At 39.2% G+C, this 20,570-nt stretch overlaps 1 protein-coding gene across 1 annotated transcript in view; it reads right to left on the bottom strand.

Moving 5' to 3' along the window:
- LOC109530514 (neural-cadherin-like) overlaps window positions 1-20,570 on the bottom strand; it is a 124,905-nt gene that overhangs the window by 48,265 nt on the left and 56,070 nt on the right. Inside the window, exons 3-11 of the mRNA XM_019894331.1 lie at window positions 19,080-19,305; window positions 17,700-17,904; window positions 16,511-16,622; window positions 14,409-14,658; window positions 10,895-11,037; window positions 8,465-8,637; window positions 6,257-6,425; window positions 4,877-5,047; window positions 3,908-4,080 (exon numbers count right to left, since the gene is read on the bottom strand). Coding sequence (XP_019749890.1) covers window positions 3,908-4,080; window positions 4,877-5,047; window positions 6,257-6,425; window positions 8,465-8,637; window positions 10,895-11,037; window positions 14,409-14,658; window positions 16,511-16,622; window positions 17,700-17,904; window positions 19,080-19,305 — 1,622 coding nt within the window. The remainder of the gene's footprint in view (window positions 1-3,907; window positions 4,081-4,876; window positions 5,048-6,256; window positions 6,426-8,464; window positions 8,638-10,894; window positions 11,038-14,408; window positions 14,659-16,510; window positions 16,623-17,699; window positions 17,905-19,079; window positions 19,306-20,570) is intronic.

The following is a 20,570-nucleotide window of genomic DNA, read 5'->3' as shown; positions in this document are numbered from 1 at the left end:
TATTTGTAAAATATTCAAAGCATGTACTATTCCCAATTGTTGGTTTTTTTTGTTTGTTTGTTTGTTTCTTTGTTTTTTTAAAGTGTTTTCATGTACAATACAGTTATGGCTGTTGACAAAAAGAGCCTATTCCAGCTTTCTTTTGGCAGTAGTCGGGGGACACCCTGAACTGGTTGCCAGCTAATTGCAGGACACACAAAGACAAACAACCATTCACACTCACAATCACACCTAGAGAAAATTTAGCATGATCCATTAACCTGCCATGCATGTTTTTGGAATGTGGGAGGAAACCGGAATACCCGGAAAAAAACCCACGCAGATACGGGGAGAACATGAGGGCACTGTGAAAGGCCAGCATGCTAACCAGTTGACGACCATGCTGCCTATCATACAGGATTAATTTATCATTTTTATATATTATATACTGTGTGTAATATATATATACATATATAAAGAGAGAGAGAGAAAGAGAGATGAGTGTAATTAAGGCCACATGACTTAATAATACCTGAACCAAAATCTAGGTAGACCGACAGAGAAATGATTCAAATCCACTTAATTAGGAACAGCAATAACAACAGAAGCAGCAATGTGAGCTGTGCAGAAGATGATTAAGCTGTAACTCAGGTAGCACAAAAGCTCCTTCATTGCTGTTATTCTATAATTGGGAATGGCTTATTTCACTCGCCTATTCGTCCACTTAGACAGTGAATGTCCAAATTAGCTGAACACCTCATTGGAGTGTTGGCTTCTATGTCTCCTTACAGCATCAACATTGCACTCAAGAATAAAACTAGTGTTAATGCATTAACAACCAGTGAGTCCCTTGTGATTTTTTTTTTGATAGAAAATGCAGGCCATGTGGTACCATTTTTTATTTCACAGGAGAAATAAATTGTTAACCCTGAATATGTCAAAACTTCAGATGCAGTATGTTGTCAATGGAACTAAAGGCCTCACACTTCTATTATTCTCTTACTACATTATTGTGGGATGAGATAAAGGAATCTCACATCACAATTCTGTTTTCTCTTCCAGTAGAAATTCAATTTGCATTCTCGAGCCAGTACAATTATTCCGTGAAACTAAAGAATAATATTCTTGTTCGTGATGTCCATTGTGGACACAACGGTTGCTTTAAAAGCATGTGAATGACAGACTTCTGATTGTTCGCGCCTAGCCACATCTTTAAATTAAATTTACATCAAACATGTCGGATTAAAAGCAGAAAATATCCACGAAACCTGCGCAATGTAACCTTCACTATCTTTTTCAATTATTCCTCTCAACAATGTGTGAAAGCGCATACCTTTACTGTCTCTGGCATATGAATACGCGCTGCTGTTCAATGTCAATAAATTCCCATTGGGAACCATGTAGTGATGTGAATTTGTACCATAATACTTGTTTTCTGCAAAGTGAGGCTGTGAGAAGGACAAATGGAATAATGTCCCAGACCAGAAATTTCAAACATAACAATTCATTGATAGGACTTTTATAATTTGAGTTGTACTGCAGATATTGTGTCGTGATTCAGAAACCATCTGGAGCCATTTTTAAATGTGCAATAGCTTCGTTTCGTGTAGGTTTGGTCTTTTAATTTCACATAAAGTCAGTGGAAGAAAGTCTTATAGACTTTTGATACCCACGTGCTAAAAAGTGTGCTGAATAATACACAGCTCTGAGTGCGATCACAAGTTTCTGGCTCAAGAACAGCTGCATATTTGAATAAATAAGAGATTTAAATACAAAGCAATAAAAAAAAAGAAAAAATGTGCACTGCACCTATGAAAAATTCAAAAGTTGACTTTCTGACACTTACAGTCAACTACAAGGGTGCAGCCGACCTCAGGACGGCCATTGGATGTGAAATGTGTACTATGCATACAAATCTGGCTGTCCTTGATTCAACCCTTGGATATTTAGACGCAGGACGCGTTATCACGAGTATAATTAAGCTTTAAAAAAGGAATCCACTCAGCATTCATCCATTTTACATATATATATATATATATATATATTTGTTTATTTTTGCACATGTTGCTGGTTACTAACAAGGAGCTGAAGAGTAAAACATTTTTAAAAATCAGTTTGAGCCATAAATGGACCAATACAGCTCTTGGTTCAATTTGAATTTATTTTTAAACTATTCTATATACACACTGATATGTTGACCCATTGGTTTTAACGTTTCGAGAAGGTGACGTAACAGTTTGAGTGCATAGATTGATCCCAAAATGTCAGCCTCACTCCCGAACATTTTGTGAGTGGTGTACCTCGCGTTGCACAATGTGCGGTTTTAACTGCTCTAGACTTTGTGCAAATATCTTGTTTTTCTATCATCTATTCTATTATTTTTTGTAATACCCTGCGACCGACTACTGTCAACCATTTCAGGAAGTAGTCTGCCTTCCGCCTAAAGTAAGCTGGGATCGGCTCCAACAGCTCCCCTCGACCCTGTTCAGGATTAGCGGTGTTGAAAATGGATGGATCCATGTTATATGATAATGATTTTTGTCCATTATACTGTATGTTTTTTTTTTCAATCCTGTAAGCAGTAATAAGGTCTTATTGTTATAAGGGTGTGTTGCTTCAGTGTCGAATTGTGTGGTTTGGAAAGTTCAAAATGAGACTTCAGTATGTTGTCGAGCAATTCTTTACCGCAACAGGTGCCGCAGGGTAAGAAGCTGAGAGACAAAAAGAATGAGCATTGCCCTCAAGCTCAAATCACTTCCATTTCCTGGTCGATGGTTAGCTTCTCCTGGCCCAGCAGGAACTGCCAATCCTCGTGCTCTTTTTTTTTTTTTTTTTCGATGTCGAAAAGCGTCCTCAGCTCAGCGTCCAGTAAGAATTCCGGCGATTCTCGACTTCAATTGAAAGATATTAGCTCGCCAGTAGGTGACCGTTGTGTGTTAGGCGTGCGTTTGAGTTTGTCTCCGGCTGCTGAGAGCAGCGATGGAATGGTTAGTTAGTCAGGAGGTGATCGTTCGGGCAACATTCAGCCCAGCCAGTGTCACGCATGGCAAAATACACGGTTAAAATACACATGTTCACCCTATTGAGACCAGTTGTTATGGTGGAAACTTTGGCCGCTTTGCGGGACGGGAAAATATCATCAGATCGGAATGAAATTTTACACAGAACCTTGTACCATTGTATCGACAAGAATTCCGACCCGGCCCGACGAATCCGACAAACTTTTTTTTTTGCCATGAAAATGTGGACCACCCTAATATATATACATACACACACAATAGTGAGTTGGGGAATAGTGATTGATTTGCGAATGGATGAAGGCTGAGTGGATTCCTTTATATTGGAGAACTCAACGGTATTGGTTGAAATATGCACCTTTTTGCATCTGTCAAGCCTGAGGGCCAGAAAAAATGGTTAGAATGTTCCAGAAGAAGCCAAACGTCCTTGATATGTTCTAAGGAGGAAAAAATTATGCATCAGTATCCTGCCATTGTGTGGTGAATGCAAATGTTATTTTTAATGAGTAACTATGAAGTGCGAGTTGGCCACACATAGCACCTCACATGAATATCCCAAATTATTACAGATAATGAACTACAAAGGAAAAAAAAATAAATTGTCTCAGACAGCAATGAGCTCTCTAATCAAGGTTTTGTCTATTGAGAATGATTAGCTCAGAATGATAATGCATCCTATTTAAAACGATACATCTTTTGAATTGTAGTTGTATCTGTTGCAGTAGGCAATCTTGTTTATTTAAAAAAAAAAAAAATGTCTGGCTACTCTCATGTTACCTATCTGTCATTCGATTCAGAATATCTCCCTCCAATTTTTGTCCAGCCTGTTGCATCTGTACACATACCCCACTGTGGTTGCACAGACTGTGTGAATAAGTGTGTTTGCACGTCTGCAGCCTTATTTGACTGACCTGTGATATTGGCTGGTTCACATACACCCATCCAGTGAGCGCATTGACCTTCAGGTATTCTGGTTGCTCCGTAGACATGGAGTAAGTGACTGCTGCATTGGTGCCAAAGTCATCATCATGAGCTGCCACACGCAGGAAACTGGTGCCGATCAGAGTATCCTCTCTCAAGAAGTCTATAGAGGACACACATGAGATGATAGGAGAGCTCTAATCGTTGAGGTGAAAATGTACGTAATTAAGATTTTTAAATGGATATAAGGTTTTGAAAGCATTGGAGCAACAAAATGTCAGACACTGAAAATGATTACCAGCTCTGACAGTACTGATGCTTCTGGGCTGCTATTTTTAAAATCTGTTCTCTAAAAGATTCAATCCCCATTGCAAATTATATTTGACTTATGTTTATAGATTTCGCAATTGTTACAAATTTGAAGCAATGAACCAATGAAACGAGGCCAACTCGGCTCAACACAACTAAATTGATAAGTGATAATAATTAACAAACTCAATTAACAAATAACATGTAATTTACTCTGGTGGAGAATACATTTAAGATAATGTAAGATAATATCATATTTATTTGTCCCGCACTGGGGAAATAACTATAATATATAGATACAAGCATATATGCAACTGCATATATGAAGCATAAGGTGGCTGTGCTATTTACAATGGTAACAGGTTTTCACGCATGTTTATTCAGCAGCCTGACAGCTTGAGAACAATTGTAGATACAAACTTGTAGTTTAGCATTTCACTTTCACAACATCTACAGCACACTGTTTTAATAGCTGCTGCCTCTGTCTCGGTATGAGAGGCTCCTTTGTCATTCCATAGCTTAACAGTTCAAACCTTCATTTATTTATTTTTTTTCCAGGTGACAGTCAACAGGTATTCAGAGCAATGTACAAATGAGGTATACAAAAGGTTATGCGTTTTAATTTAAAGTAGTAGTCATTTAGGACTTACACTCATAGCGCATGTTTTCAAACTTGGGGCTATTGTCATTCTCATCCACTATTTGGACAGTGAGCTGACAGATTCCAATGAGCGGCTCCTCGGCCCAATCAGTGGCCGTCACTGTAACAGAATACTCTCTTTGGCGCTCCCTGTCAAACCTCTGGGCCGTCACAATTGCTCCTGGGTGGACAGAACAGAACAGTAATCAGCTGTCAAATGTTTGTATATGACTATATACATATCCAACAATACATTCCAACATTCTCAATCAACACATGCATTTATCCTTCCTCCATGGATACAGCTATCATCAAGAAAGTATCAGTTGACGGGTTATTTTCGACTGAAGTCGTTTTAGGATTATAGATGATGATGAGGCTGACAACAGCATAACCATTTAACATCATGGGCCTCATATTGGTAGACTGGCACCCGTTAAAATGGGCCTAGCTCCATTTTCGTGCCAGCCCAAGTCTAGTCTAGCGTCTTTGTGTCCGTGTTTCGCCTGTCTGGGCGTGCCGGCGCAAGGAAGCAGCCACGCCCCTGGTGAGAGGAAGTAGTCTGCGCTCGGCGTATCAAAAGGGAGCATTGTAATTTTCATGACGGGACAATGGTGTAGTTCAGCGTGTTTGTGAATTTGGTAGACGTGCTACGCCTCACTGGGTGTTCCTGCTGTGCCCTCGAGTGCAACCAACAATTTGGTGACAACAAGTAAACTCAATTTGAGACTGCTTAAAAGGTGGTCACACACACGGATCTACGTTTGGGAGGTGCAAGGCTAACTCCCCGTTACACCCAATTCTGCTGATGTAAAGCCAAGCAAAATACCACAAGAAGGAAAACTCCACCGATGTTAGTAAGGGTGTGCTAGACTTGCACCCAAAACGAAAATAGTTGTTTTCAGATTTCACAGTACGCACAATATTGAGATAGATTTGTAGTCATATTTTTTTCTGTTAGTTCTTACTTAGCTACCTGTAAATTCCATTTCTCCGAATATTCCAACTCAATAAAAGAACCAAATTTGTGGATTGTTGAGGATGGTTAGGCTATTGCCTTTCCCGCCGCTAACACTGTTGTTAAAATTGTGCACTTTTTATGTCAAGTCAATGGCAAGATCATCAAGAGAAAAGCAATGATACAGCAAATATGTTTTTTTTGCCTTCTCAGCATTCAATTTCTACAAGAATTGTATTTCTAGCTTCAGGTTTTGGCAGTTTTTGTGATTTGGAAACTCCCATAAGAGCAAAAAGCCTGAGTTAAAGTGACACGTGATAGTCTCTGCTCTCAACTGAAGTTGAAGCCCATTAAAACTATTACAATGTTACATCGTCTGCACTAAATGTTTAATTGATGATTTCAAGCTAAGAATGTGTGTGATTGCTCTACCTGAGTCTGGATGAATTCTGAAGGCAGGCATGGCGCTGTCTCTGTGCATTAAGCCATATTTGACTTTTCCATTTGCTCCCTCATCTGCATCCACAGCATGCACTTGTAACACAAAAGTGCCTGTTGGCTGATTCTCCAGCACTGAAGCCTGCTCACGATATTGCTGGCACTGAATATAAGTATGGTGGGAAGGATAGACACACACACAAAAAAAAAAAAACAAAAAAAAAAACAGAAGAATCCCCACACGTGAGGTAAAATGCTGGGAGACTGAGAATCAAACAAGGTACCTAATTAGGTTGCAGGTCACTGCACATTCGTAGCCAAGTGCTTCACATGAAACACATACTGTTTCTATCTACAGACCGAGACCCAGTAGACCCCATCTATGAAAGTGAAAACACTCGAGTTGATCCTTTTGAAGATCCAGCAATGAGCAGCTTTGTCTTTGCCAGGACTCAATCCATTACCTCTAATGAACATACACCCCAGATAAAAAGCTTCTCCGTCGGGCCCTTGTAGTTTATAATCAGTTATAAATGCTTGCATCTCTTTCAACCAAATGGCCATGAAAAAGAGAAAGATGAGAGGAGGGTAGCAGACATGCACAACTTAAGTATGGGAGATGGATCAAAGAACAATGAAAGGAACAGAAGGCTTCAAGGCCCAAATGCATTGGCACTGACAGTCTCAGTATTTTGTTCAAGGAACCACACCAAGTATGAAGTCCTGCTAGGGCCAATATGGTAATATAAGATTTTTCAAAGTAAAGCAAGTTTACCCTGCTAAAAAAAAAACAAAACAAAACAGCACAGACCAACATGGTTTTGTTGTTTTTTTTCGTGCTGGTTTTGATGGTGTGACCAGCAAGAGCAAATCAGCAGTAGCAGCAAAAGCAAAACAAAACAGCCATGATTCAAAGAGCTAAACCTTCAGTCATTGGTGCAACTCTCTCAATTTAGCCAAAGCCGCACAGCAAAATCACCATGCTGTTATTGCCATGGTAATAGCTAGGCACCATACAACAGGCCCCATATAAATACATTGTCAGCAGAATAAAATCATTTTTAATGCCCTTATTGGGCGATTGAACGTTATTTCAGGACGTCGTCGTGTTGAGCATACCATAAACAATTGTTGCTGTGGTTAGCTTGGTTAGCATCTTAGCAGTGTATACTTACAGAACAATGTAACTGAGGCAGAAAAATGCATCAAACATTTTAAGATTCAAGAGTTAATATTCCGATTTTACAACACAGTGCAGTCCAAAAAAAAAATGGACTTTGGGGATGCATATATGTCATTTCTATTATCTTCAATGGGGAGGGTTGATTTGAGATAAGAACGATCTGAATCATTGTACTCAAAACTCCGGGCACCTTATTAGCAAAATGCTCTCAAAATTATGGATAGCCAAAGAGAGAGTTTTGAGTAGACCAGTCCCTTCGCATTCCCACGAGTGCTCTATACTACAAAGGGTTAACATCTGTAGGTGATGTAAAATGCCTTTTTTTCTTTTGCTACTTTAAAAACATCTCACATGCAAGTTGTCAACACCTTCAGGCGCTACAGTATGCAATGGTTGGCCCTCTGATGAGGTGTTTCAGTAAATTCCAGTTCATTAGGAAGTTAATTAAATAGCTATTGTATTGTTTAGTGATAATGCATTTTTTCATCACTTAATTGAAGTCCCAAATAGAGAACCACAAGATAGACTTGGTGCACAGGCTAATCAGAACTCATGGGAGAACAGAGTGGAGAGAGATGGTGGCCAGGGAAATAGGGAAGAAGGGTAAGGGAAAACAACAAGAGAGTAGGATGGAGCAGAGCACAATGAGGAGAATGTGGATGGAAAGTGAATAATTCAAGTAAGTGTAGGATGAGGATTTGATGCATAGGCTTCATTCAGGTTGACATCGACCAAAAACATTTTCTGTTGACTGCAAATATATTATAGGAGAATGTATTTGAGTGTGGCTCAGTCAAGTTTTTTTCAATTTTTAAACACATTCCCTTAATAATTCCAACAAACTCAAGTTGATCAAAGCTGAACACGGGCACTGCTAAAATACTCAAGCAATGTGAATCGGCTTGCTTATTGAAAACACCGAAGAAATTTGATCTTTGCAGCGACATGTTGTCACAGATTCTCCGAGACGGACGGACAGACAGACAGATAGATACATAGATAGAAAATGTGGCCCTCACCTCTTCAAATATAGGTTTATTGTTGTTCACATCATCAACTCCCACAATAACACGTGCAGTGGACGAGAGTGGGTGCACCCCGCCCGATGCATTGTCATCTGTGGCTGTTACATTCAGGATGTACTCGAGGCCTTGAAGCTCGGGCAGGGGTGCGGAACGGAGTCGAATCAATCCTGCAAAGAACACGGATCGATTAAACGACACAGATCGTGAAAATGCAAACTGCATGTGGTCAGGTGGCAGTACAACAATGTGAAAAACAGACATGTCGCTGAAATCCGAAAAACAATTTCACAGTGGTGACTTGTCACATCTCAAATATGTGTTGTATCAACTCACAAGATTTCCTGCTACTTCATCCACTTAAAAACAACAACAACAAAGTATTGAGTAAATCAGGTTAGACGTTAACCAGGCTCAGCAGTTGGTGTTCTTCTTGGACCCCTCTGTCTACTTTCATTGAACTGTCAAGATCAAAGGTGGGATGAAAAGCTGTAGCCTGTGAGTTAACATCTTTGTCGTTAACAGTAATACAGACATGATCAGCAGAGGTTGCAGAATGAGAAAGCAGCCTGTGAAGTGCGAAAAAGTCATTGAAGTTCGAGCACAAAGAGGCTTCTTTATTCTGGTGTTGTGATTCGATTCATCTCTTTCCATGCTCGTGATTGAAGACACAGAATGCTGATACACAGATGTGAGCTCGACACTCCTCTTGGCCAATGTATTTGAGGTTCCGGCTGCCCATAGAGGCTTTGCGCCTAATAGTAACGTGTGACATTGTCAGCAATACAGCACAGCATTAATATAAGTCAGTTGCGGGACGTACACAACCTAAATGTCAACCTTGTTTACCAATGACATGAGCTATTTAATGAGCCAGCCCTCTTTGCGTACACGGCACGGGGAACGGAAGCCATGTAGTGGAATTTCAGGAGACAAAGGATATCGGCTTCAAAGTTTTCTTGCTTTGAGGATACAGAGAAGTAGAGAAAAGGAATATAAAAATGATGACACAAAGAGAAGAGGCCCTTGCGGAGCGCAGCCTGGAGATTGTAAAGTATGATAGCGCAGTTGTTGTGAAATTGAATTGAAGGGGCTGGGGGACAAATGCCATAGCGATTGCTGCTGGTTTTGGATCAAAGGGTAAAAAAGAGAAAAACATACACTATTCTGTCATCTCTGTTGGAAAGCCTGGAATTGCCATAGAAAATTCCTTTCAGTCAGAAAAATCTGAAGAATTTTCCTTAACAATGTCACATTCAATATTTATGAGCATTATGACAGGAAGAGCAGCACTCGCATCAAAATTACCTTTTTGAATATGAACACATCAAATCTCTTCTAGGTGAAACTGAAAGTAAAGGGCGCTCATGTCACAGGAATTTATGAAGGAAAATTGAATATGTGATTTGGTGGAGTTGTCTTGACAATTAGAGTAAGAGCAAATGTGAAGAATGCCTGTGAAATGAAGAGGCATCACCTTTCTGGCTGTCAATGACAAAGTTTCCCTCCTCATTTCCAGCCGTTATGGAGTAGTTGATCCCATCACTATCGGGATCTTTGGCAAGGACTGTGGCGACAAGGGTGTTGGGGCCTGCATCCTCTGAAACAAACGTTCGATATCTGCACAGAAAAAAACGTTTAACAAGGGCAAAGGATGAGCCGGCGGATGAGACTAATAGTTGCGGCTTTTCTGTGTCACTGTGATTTAACCTTTCTTCTTAGCTGGCCAGACCAGGAACAAATGATAGCGTCTGGTGGCATGCTGGAGTTATTGCACAAACGGTGCTTTTGCATCCTAAGTCGACCGTGGGCTATTCGATCCAGTACCTTTTAAAATGTCAACAGTGATTTGCCCGCTCTGAAGTGCCGGGCAGTGAGATGCCCAGCAAGACACAGGAGAGCGATTTACCCCCTCTGGAACACACTACTCTGAGCTGGGGATGAACTGTGCCTCTTGGAGGACACTCCAAGGAAGAGAAATGGAACATGGTGCAGAGGGCACAAAAGAAAGATGGTACTGATGTGATGAGCAAAGTAATATGCGAGGGGTGAGAGGTTCATGAGGAAAGAGGAAAGCAAAAGAGTGAGAGCAACAAAGTAAGTGGTGGGTGGGGGGGGGGTTCTTTTTCCTTTCTTTCTCACAGAGTTTAACTTGACTCATCAGCAGAAGTCCTCCTCTGTAAGATTTGGTGTTGTTTCCAGTGTAACTACTGTATGAGTGTGTTCGCAGGGTGATGGCAGTGGGGTGTTGGTGTCTGCATTGACAAGTCAGAGGTGATTGATGGTTTAAAGAATAGCACCGATGGGTGATTCATCTCCGCCGAGCCGCAGCGGGGTCCAAAATTGAATATGTGATTTGGTGGAGTTGTCTTGACAATTAGAGTAAGAGCAAATGTGAAGAATGCCTGTGAAATGAAGAGGCATCACCTTTCTGGCTGTCAATGACAAAGTTTCCCTCCTCATTTCCAGCCGTTATGGAGTAGTTGATCCCATCACTATCGGGATCTTTGGCAAGGACTGTGGCGACAAGGGTGTTGGGGCCTGCATCCTCTGAAACAAACGTTCGATATCTGCACAGAAAAAAACGTTTAACAAGGGCAAAGGATGAGCCGGCGGATGAGACTAATAGTTGCGGCTTTTCTGTGTCACTGTGATTTAACCTTTCTTCTTAGCTGGCCAGACCAGGAACAAATGATAGCGTCTGGTGGCATGCTGGAGTTATTGCACAAACGGTGCTTTTGCATCCTAAGTCGACCGTGGGCTATTCGATCCAGTACCTTTTAAAATGTCAACAGTGATTTGCCCGCTCTGAAGTGCCGGGCAGTGAGATGCCCAGCAAGACACAGGAGAGCGATTTACCCCCTCTGGAACACACTACTCTGAGCTGGGGATGAACTGTGCCTCTTGGAGGACACTCCAAGGAAGAGAAATGGAACATGGTGCAGAGGGCACAAAAGAAAGATGGTACTGATGTGATGAGCAAAGTAATATGCGAGGGGTGAGAGGTTCATGAGGAAAGAGGAAAGCAAAAGAGTGAGAGCAACAAAGTAAGTGGTGGGTGGGGGGGGGGGTTCTTTTTCCTTTCTTTCTCACAGAGTTTAACTTGACTCATCAGCAGAAGTCCTCCTCTGTAAGATTTGGTGTTGTTTCCAGTGTAACTACTGTATGAGTGTGTTCGCAGGGTGATGGCAGTGGGGTGTTGGTGTCTGCATTGACAAGTCAGAGGTGATTGATGGTTTAAAGAATAGCACCGATGGGTGATTCATCTCCGCCGAGCCGCAGCGGGGTCCGTGGCATCATGGCTGACCTGTAATCTGTCACTCAGCTCAGAGGCAACCTCACCACAGCAGTGGGGCTAAAACATATTCGCTCCCTTGATTTGTCTTCCTGCAGAATCTTCCAACAGTTCAGCAAATTATCAGGCTCCATGCAACACAGAGCGGTGTCCTACATTAAGAATCCAGAATATTTACATTCGTGCTCTTCTGCTTGTCTGCCCCTCACTTGTAACTCATTTAAATGTGAACTGAGAGGACCACTCCAGGGAGTGTTGGATTATTTTAAGAAGTCTGGTGTTACTTTTAATTTCATACACAGAGCAGGCCAGAAACTGTCACTGTGTTTGTGATTTTTATGGCCATTCTTCCATCGTTGTTCATCAGGAACCACAGCCAAACTTCACCTGGCAAAAAGCCTGCAATTCAAAGTCATAGCAAATCTGACAAAGAGTTGTGTGATTGCTGACAGCCTCCACTGTTAATCTGCATCTCTGTGACGTCAGTCTCTTGTCATGTCTCTTGCCTTATCTGCTTTTTGATCAAATTAACAGAGCATCTTTTATGAAGCTCATCAGGAAACGTAGAATTCATATTTCGGAAAGCGTTCCACTGAATGCAAACAGACACATGAAAACAACAGAGAACCAAAAACTGTCGAGTAATTCGATACTCACAAGTACATGTAAGGTTAACCTATTTGAAGTTTTCAACGAACGAAACCTCATATTTATATCTGGCCTTTTGTGTCCATTTGCACCTACTTTGAAGTGTTTGGGTAGCAGCATTGCGTATCTGATGTGATCCTCACATTTCAACAATGTCTGGCTCGCAATGACAGGGTATGTCCAATTCAGTCTTCCAATCCAGCCACACCGGCACGTATCTAATTCATGATTTTGTTCGTGTATGACACAAGTGTGATATGTATCTGAGGATATCCAATGCCATGCATGCTTGCACAGAAATGATGGAAATGGTAGCAGGGAAAACATTTAGAAGCGTTTGACTTGAACACTATAGTGTAAAATGTGTTTCCGTGAGTTTAAACCAGACATACAATGCTATCCAGGGGATCCTTAGGTTTACAACGGAGTTCTGTGTTGATGCACATTGAATTTGTGTGTAAATTGGAAGGCATCATACTCAATCACGAACAAACTTAAATGTAATGATAAAAGCTCAATTATGGTAAACATTTGTCGGAAAAATGCTTTTAGGCCATAAATTAGAGTAAAAAAAAGTAGTATCACATTTACTGAGCATACCTTCGTGTGCCACATAACATGTTCTTACACCGCCGTGCTAACTAGTTGATTGATTCCTATTCATCACCTGAAAAATGTTTTTATGGGATCTTTTTAAAGCAAGGACGTCTGTAAAGGAAACGACAGAACAAATGAATGGGTTTATCTTACCCTGTCTACACACATGATAACTTCATCCCAACATCGTGCATATTGTTGAAAATTCGATTGCGTATAGCTTACTGGGTAGAACTTCATAGGTGTACAATATTACCCTAAAGCTGACAGGTCTTGCGAGCTGAAACAAGTTTATTTGTCACCTAAGGCAGGCAGGCAAGTTTGCTGTGTGATACAACAACCTGTATCTCTGACGCAACTACCTTTCTGTCCGAGAACAAAGTTTACCTGACATTTAAAATGCCCCACTGAAAGATGATGCCGCAGCACAATGTTTTTGAACATCACCTTGTTTGTGGAGCATCTTCTAGTTAATGTGTGAAAGGGATCAAGAAAAAACTGTAATTATCTCTTATGAAAGTAATATTTAGAGGCGTGCATATATGTCATGTTCTGACTTGATTGTGTTTCAGCTTCAGCTGGATTGATGGGGGTTTCCCATAGAGCAGGCGCACATGTACCGCGTTTCCCCATCAAGCCGTACTGTGTATTTAAGGACATTGTCGGATTATTGACCTTGCTCGCTGTTGTGCTTCAAATGTTATTTTCTAGTCCTCTTGATACTATTCTTAGTCGCTCTAATTTTGCTCATAGATCATGCTTGTAAGAATTTTGGTTATTCTATTATTGCTCTTGATCATTTTTGTCTTACTGGATTTTTGATATTTTGTTTGTGTATTCTCTGTGTTCAATTGAACCTTGCCCATGCAAGCACTTTTTGTTTCATGCATTGTTTTACCTAGCTCCTTGTGACCAGCGACTTCAGTTTATACTTTGTCGATGCAATTTTTTTTAATACATATTGTTGTTATCACACTTGGAGCCTGCATTTTTGGAATCCAAACACATTCATTTCGGTCTGAGCCTGATAGAATAATCCGACCATGATTACACAGCTAGGCAGTCCTTAAATACACAGCAAGGCTTGATGGGGAAATGCCCTTCACTCCAGCTGGAGCTGAAATACTACTAAGACAGAACATGACGATATACACGTGCACACTGAACTTGAAAAGACATACAGTACTTTTTTCAGTCAGTAATTGTTCATCAATATGCACCCTGCCATATGATGGTGCCGAGTCAATGGTGTACCCCTTCTCTCGCCCAACGTCTGCTGGGATAGGTCCCAGTTCACCCACGACAAGCAGTCGAGAAAATGGATGGCTTACAAGGCAAATGTTGGACGTTCTCCTGAATATTATTGAGGAATGGCATACAGTACGCGGTAAAATGACTCACACAAGCTGGGAGAATTCTGGGGCTTCATCGTTGACATTAACCATCCTCACACGGACGGTGGCAGTGCCGGAGTGGGGCCCGTCACCGCCATCCACTGCCATCACCACAAATTCATAGAGATGGTTCGGCCTCTCGTAGTCCAACCGAACTGCAGGGAATATGGTTCCATGTGGCGAAATGCTGAAGTCCGGGCTCAGGGTGTAATATGTTAGCTCAGCGTTTAACCCAGAGTCACAGTCAGTGGCCATCACTGGCAACAGGGGCATAAAATAAAATAAAATACAATTAGATTCTTTATATCTTCATCAAACTCAGCAGGTAAATTTAAAGTGTAAGCTTCATTGTTCCATTCCTACATGTAGGATGATGGAATGTCTCTCCCATGTGTCAAACAAAACCTTGACTTGCAATTACCTGTGGAGCCAGCCACATTTCGCAATTTACTACATCTTTTAGCACTGTTTTCCCTTCTGTGAAAGCACATCATGTGCCCCCCCATCGAAATTATTAGACTTATGTTAAGAGCTATCTTTTCTTTAAGTAATGCAATGTTTAACTGCGACGTATATGTTAAAAGCAAGCACTCGGCCTAAACATCTACCGGTAGTTTTGTTCATTCTCCAGGGCTCCTTTTGCACTGTTTTTGTGCCAGTGCATTGGTTTGAAACTGTTGCCATTTCCTGTCACTGTTCGCTTTGCAGTGTACACCACTGCAGGGTGTATGTTCCACTCTTTTCAGACTAAATTCTTGAAATGTGCCCACACAGAATGGGTTCCAAAGCACACAACTCTTAAGAACCGAGGAATCACCTATGATGGCCCAGAGGGGACAGGCAGTCCACCATCACTTGGACATTTGACTAAATACTTAATCACTTACTGTCCAACATATTTAAATCTAAAATGCAGAGGTGTTTGCGTTGAATGTTTTTGTTTGTGTGTGTGTGTGTGTGTGTGTGTGTGAATTACCTGTGGAGCCAGCCACATTTCGCAATTTACTACATCTTTTAGCACTGTTTTCCCTTCTGTGAAAGCACATCATGTGCCCCCCCATCGAAATTATTAGACTTATGTTAAGAGCTATCTTTTCTTTAAGTAATGCAATGTTTAACTGCGACGTATATGTTAAAAGCAAGCACTCGGCCTAAACATCTACCGGTAGTTTTGTTCATTCTCCAGGGCTCCTTTTGCACTGTTTTTGTGCCAGTGCATTGGTTTGAAACTGTTGCCATTTCCTGTCACTGTTCGCTTTGCAGTGTACACCACTGCAGGGTGTATGTTCCACTCTTTTCAGACTAAATTCTTGAAATGTGCCCACACAGAATGGGTTCCAAAGCACACAACTCTTAAGAACCGAGGAATCACCTATGATGGCCCAGAGGGGACAGGCAGTCCACCATCACTTGGACATTTGACTAAATACTTAATCACTTACTGTCCAACATATTTAAATCTAAAATGCAGAGGTGTTTGCGTTGAATGTTTTTGTTTGTGTGTGTGTGTGTGTGTGTGTGTGTGTGTGTGTGTGTGTGTGTGTGTGTCTGTGTGTGCATTTGCAAGTAAATATTATCATATTGCATATCCCTGCTGTTTAATATAATTGACAAAAAGTCAACATGCTGAGAGTAATCCCTCTTGTAATTTTGTTCAAACAGCCAACTCTGAATTTGATTCAAGCCTCATTTAGCATAATCATCATTTATCTTGGACAAAACCAATGGCCATACAAACAGTCTCAACCTCACACTTGATAATCATAAGGCAACCTTATGCAGCAGAGATAAACTGACATGCATACTGTGTATACTCACATCTAAGAAATCCCCCAAAATGCATGATTTTTTTTTTTTGTCAGCTCATTAAAGACCCCAAGATAATAATGAAAAATACCTCACTTTACAATTTATAAACCTGAAGAAGCATTGTGAGTCAAACCTAAGGTTTTCTTAGAAAAAAATAGACTTCAATTTGTCCTTAGGTTTCTCCTTAGGGCTCTTGTTTTGGTCGATCTGCTATTTGTTTGTTTGTTTGTTTGTTTAATGGTTTTCACTACACTGTGAGGATGGAGGAGTTGGACTTAAAACATCGGGTCAAGTGCTTACCCTGCAGCAGAGATGTTGCTGTGGTTACCGTTTCTGGAACTCCATCCACGCTGTAGATGGACTGGAGGAACTCTGGGACACAGTCGTTCTCATCTGTTATCAGTACTTGAACCTGATTAGCATCACAGAAAAGGAGAAGAGAGGAGAAACGAAACCTGAGTAGAAATACAAAATTTAGCTTCTCCCCTTTAAATCCAGGAGACCACCATAATACTTTTTTTTTTTTTTCTGGACAGAAGCCTGACCCCAAAATTAAATCCAAATTGTATTTTGCCCTTTCAAGTCACCAGTTCATCCCATCCTTTATCTTCCATTCCATAATTCCTCTAGAGTCCAAAATAGAAATGTTCATGATCATGTGCGAGCTTCACTGTGTGTTTTAGACAAAAGACCCTCCACTGCCATCCAAGCCTACAAGCTCTGTGTCACCGTTGCATGTAAAGTGTGAAGTGACAGCTGAGTAATAGTCCTAAAATAGCTGGGAAAGGTTTTCCGAGGCTCTGGCTTCTATTCCACAACATGCCGCTGAGCAGAGGAAGATTTCCTTCTCAATCCGTGGAGTGGAGTAATTGCCTGTCATAATAATTGGGATACAAACTCTTTGGATTAATAATTTACATGAAATCAGACTGAATTCATGAATACTTTATCTCGAAATGTTCTGTTTGTGAATTGCATTTTTAGATTCTGGTTCTGTTGCCAAGTGTGTTCTATATTTCATGCGGTTCATCTTTGGATGATACTTTCAACAACGGAATTACTGTCACCCGCATACAAAAGAGTGAAACAAAGAATGAAGAAAGAAAAAAAAAAGAGAACTTGGGCCTCCGGGAGATTTGCTAGTATTTCAACGTCATGCGTCCATGCAAGGAGAAATAAAAGTTGATTCCCCTTTGCGGTGTCAGCGGGTTAATGCTGAGTTCGAATCATGGCAGCCTTGTCAGCCAATTTGAGACACCGAGCATTTGGGAGGAAGCCAGTTGGTCTGCCACGTTTGCAGGGACAAAGTATTAAAGCGGCATTTTAATTTGAGTGAAATTCAGTCAAGGAAGAATTTTTTTTTTTTCCGTGACATGTAATTACTGTATAATACAGGGCCCATCAGCATTGGTATCATTTTACCATAGTGCCTTCATTTTTCGTGACTCATGTTTAGCAGCTTGGATCACATTATTATGATGAAACTAACCTCTGCAGCTGTGCTCAGGCTTCCCTGATCCTCGTTGGCTCGCACCATCAGAAGGTAGCGTCGCTGGTCACTCTCATAATCCAGCGTCCGGGTCAAACTGATCTCCCCCGACTCCTGCTGAATACTGAAAAGGCTGCTGGGATTGATCAGCAGGCTGTAGCTAATTGGCTGCTTTTGGAAGGAAATGGCAAGCACAGCTAGGAAGCTGTAAAAGAAACACACACAAAAAAGAGAAAAGGACAAAAAGGCCTTAACATTTTCTAAGAAGGGAAATTGCACATTAAAATCCAAACATGTTCTTATGTAAAATCAATAATGAAGCCATCACAAGGCGAACTGGCCAAGTGTTAAGAATCCAGTCAGTTGGTGCTTGTCAATACTTTGTCATAATTTAATTTGATTATGCAGATATTACTGTTTGTAGTCTCCAAATGGCATGCACGGATGTGTCAGCTTAAGTGTGAGTATGTTGCAGGGAGAATGAATCAGCACGACAGGCAGGTACATGCTGTCACCCAAGTCCCTCATGTCTGAGTTTGTACACATCAATATTTACTCTTTTGGAAATTGATGATATTGAAGGCTAAAACTCAATGCTTTTGTCAGTCGTATCATTTCTTGCATGCAGATAAAATGTGGACAAACACAGATTGGGCTAAAAGATGCTGTATCGATATAATGCCATTGGATTGAGTAGCGGGATACATGCTTCGCGTGTTTTAATATCTTTACCGATTTTTTTAAATATTAGTGACCCCCACCAATGATGAGGAAAGCGTCAGCATTTATAAGCCTCCTTTCCTTACCGTTTGGCCTTACTTAAGATGAAAATACTACATAGCACATATTGTACGTCAGGGGGGTCCAAACGTTTTCATTTGAGGGCCACATAGAGAAAAATCGAAGGACGAAAAGCTGTGCACTTAACAGCAGCCGAATGCCATTCTCACATTCAGAACAAACTGTAGTCAGTTGACCATTTTTCAGTTACTTGGGAATCATTAATGTGATGTCTTCATAAATCAGCCAGACAGCACAAAGTGGAAGAAACAATTTTTGCCGCTAAAATCTTGATTCACTACAGTGTTTTGAAGATAAATTGTTATTCTTTTTACCATTTATGATGACCACAAACTTTGTGATCAGAAATATAGATCAGGTTTAAAATTCACAACTGTCAACTCTGACCCTTTTCCAGGCTCCCTAACACACCTCACACAGCATTAAAATTAGTTAGACAGAAACTTGCCGCTTCCAATAAGGGTTGAGAAATGTGAATGTGATGAAGTAATCCAGTTCAGTGTGTTATGTTGGCAAGATAATGATGTTGTTTGCGTGCATCAACCATGATTCATTCCTGTTTACACATGCGCTACTCACGGCTGTCCTTCAGGCGTGTTCTCTGGTATGGAGATGGAGTAGCTCGTATTGGTAAACTGCGGCGGTCGGGCTCCTGCTACCACAGAGAGCATAGCGGGCGCACTGCGTCCGCCCAAGCCGTCAATTGCCACTACACTTAATAAGTACTCTCGGTCCCTCTGAAGCATTTGGTTTGTGGTCACCACTTGGCCTGTCTTCTTGTCCACAGCAAAGCAGCCATCGCCACCTATAAAGAAATACACACACATCATTTCAACAGCTGCACAATATAATAAGTTGAGTTGTGGGGAATTATACTGTATGTGTGTATGCATATATATCTCTCTATCTATATATCTATAGCTATCTATCTATATATATATCTGTAGCTATATCTATCTATCTATCTATCTATCTATCTGTCTGTATTTATTTTATATATATATATATATATATATATATCTATATATATATATATCTATCTATATCTATATATATATATATATATATATCTATATATATATATATCTATCTATATCTATATATATATATATATATATATCTATATATATATATATCTATCTATATCTATATATATATATATATATATATCTATATATATATATATCTATCTATATCTATATATATATATATATATATATCTATATATATATATATCTATCTATATCTATATATATATATATATATATATCTATATATATATATATCTATCTATATCTATATATATATATATATATATATCTATATATATATATATCTATCTATATCTATATATATATATATATATATATCTATATATATATATATCTATCTATATCTATATATATATATATATATATATCTATATATATATATATCTATCTATATCTATATATATATATATATATATATCTATATATATATATATCTATCTATATCTATATATATATATATATATATATCTATATATATATATATCTATCTATATCTATATATATATATATATATATATCTATATATATATATATCTATCTATATCTATATATATATATATATATATATCTATATATATATATATCTATCTATATCTATATATATATATATATATATATCTATATATATATATATCTATCTATATCTATATATATATATATATATATATCTATATATATATATATCTATCTATATCTATATATATATATATATATATATCTATATATATATATATCTATCTATATCTATATATATATATATATATATATCTATATATATATATATCTATCTATATCTATATATATATATATATATATATCTATATATATATATATCTATCTATATCTATATATATATATATATATATATCTATATATATATATATCTATCTATATCTATATATATATATATATATATATCTATATATATATATATCTATCTATATCTATATATATATATATATATATATCTATATATATATATATCTATCTATATCTATATATATATATATATATATAT

The sequence above is a fragment of the Hippocampus comes genome, unplaced genomic scaffold, assembly GCF_001891065.2.
Source record: "Hippocampus comes isolate QL1 unplaced genomic scaffold, H_comes_QL1_v1.1 scaffold104, whole genome shotgun sequence".
In the NCBI taxonomy this organism is placed as follows: domain Eukaryota; kingdom Metazoa; phylum Chordata; class Actinopteri; order Syngnathiformes; family Syngnathidae; genus Hippocampus; species Hippocampus comes.
The sequence above is the reverse complement of the archived record's forward strand: the minus strand, read 5'-3'. Positions and strand labels throughout refer to the sequence as shown.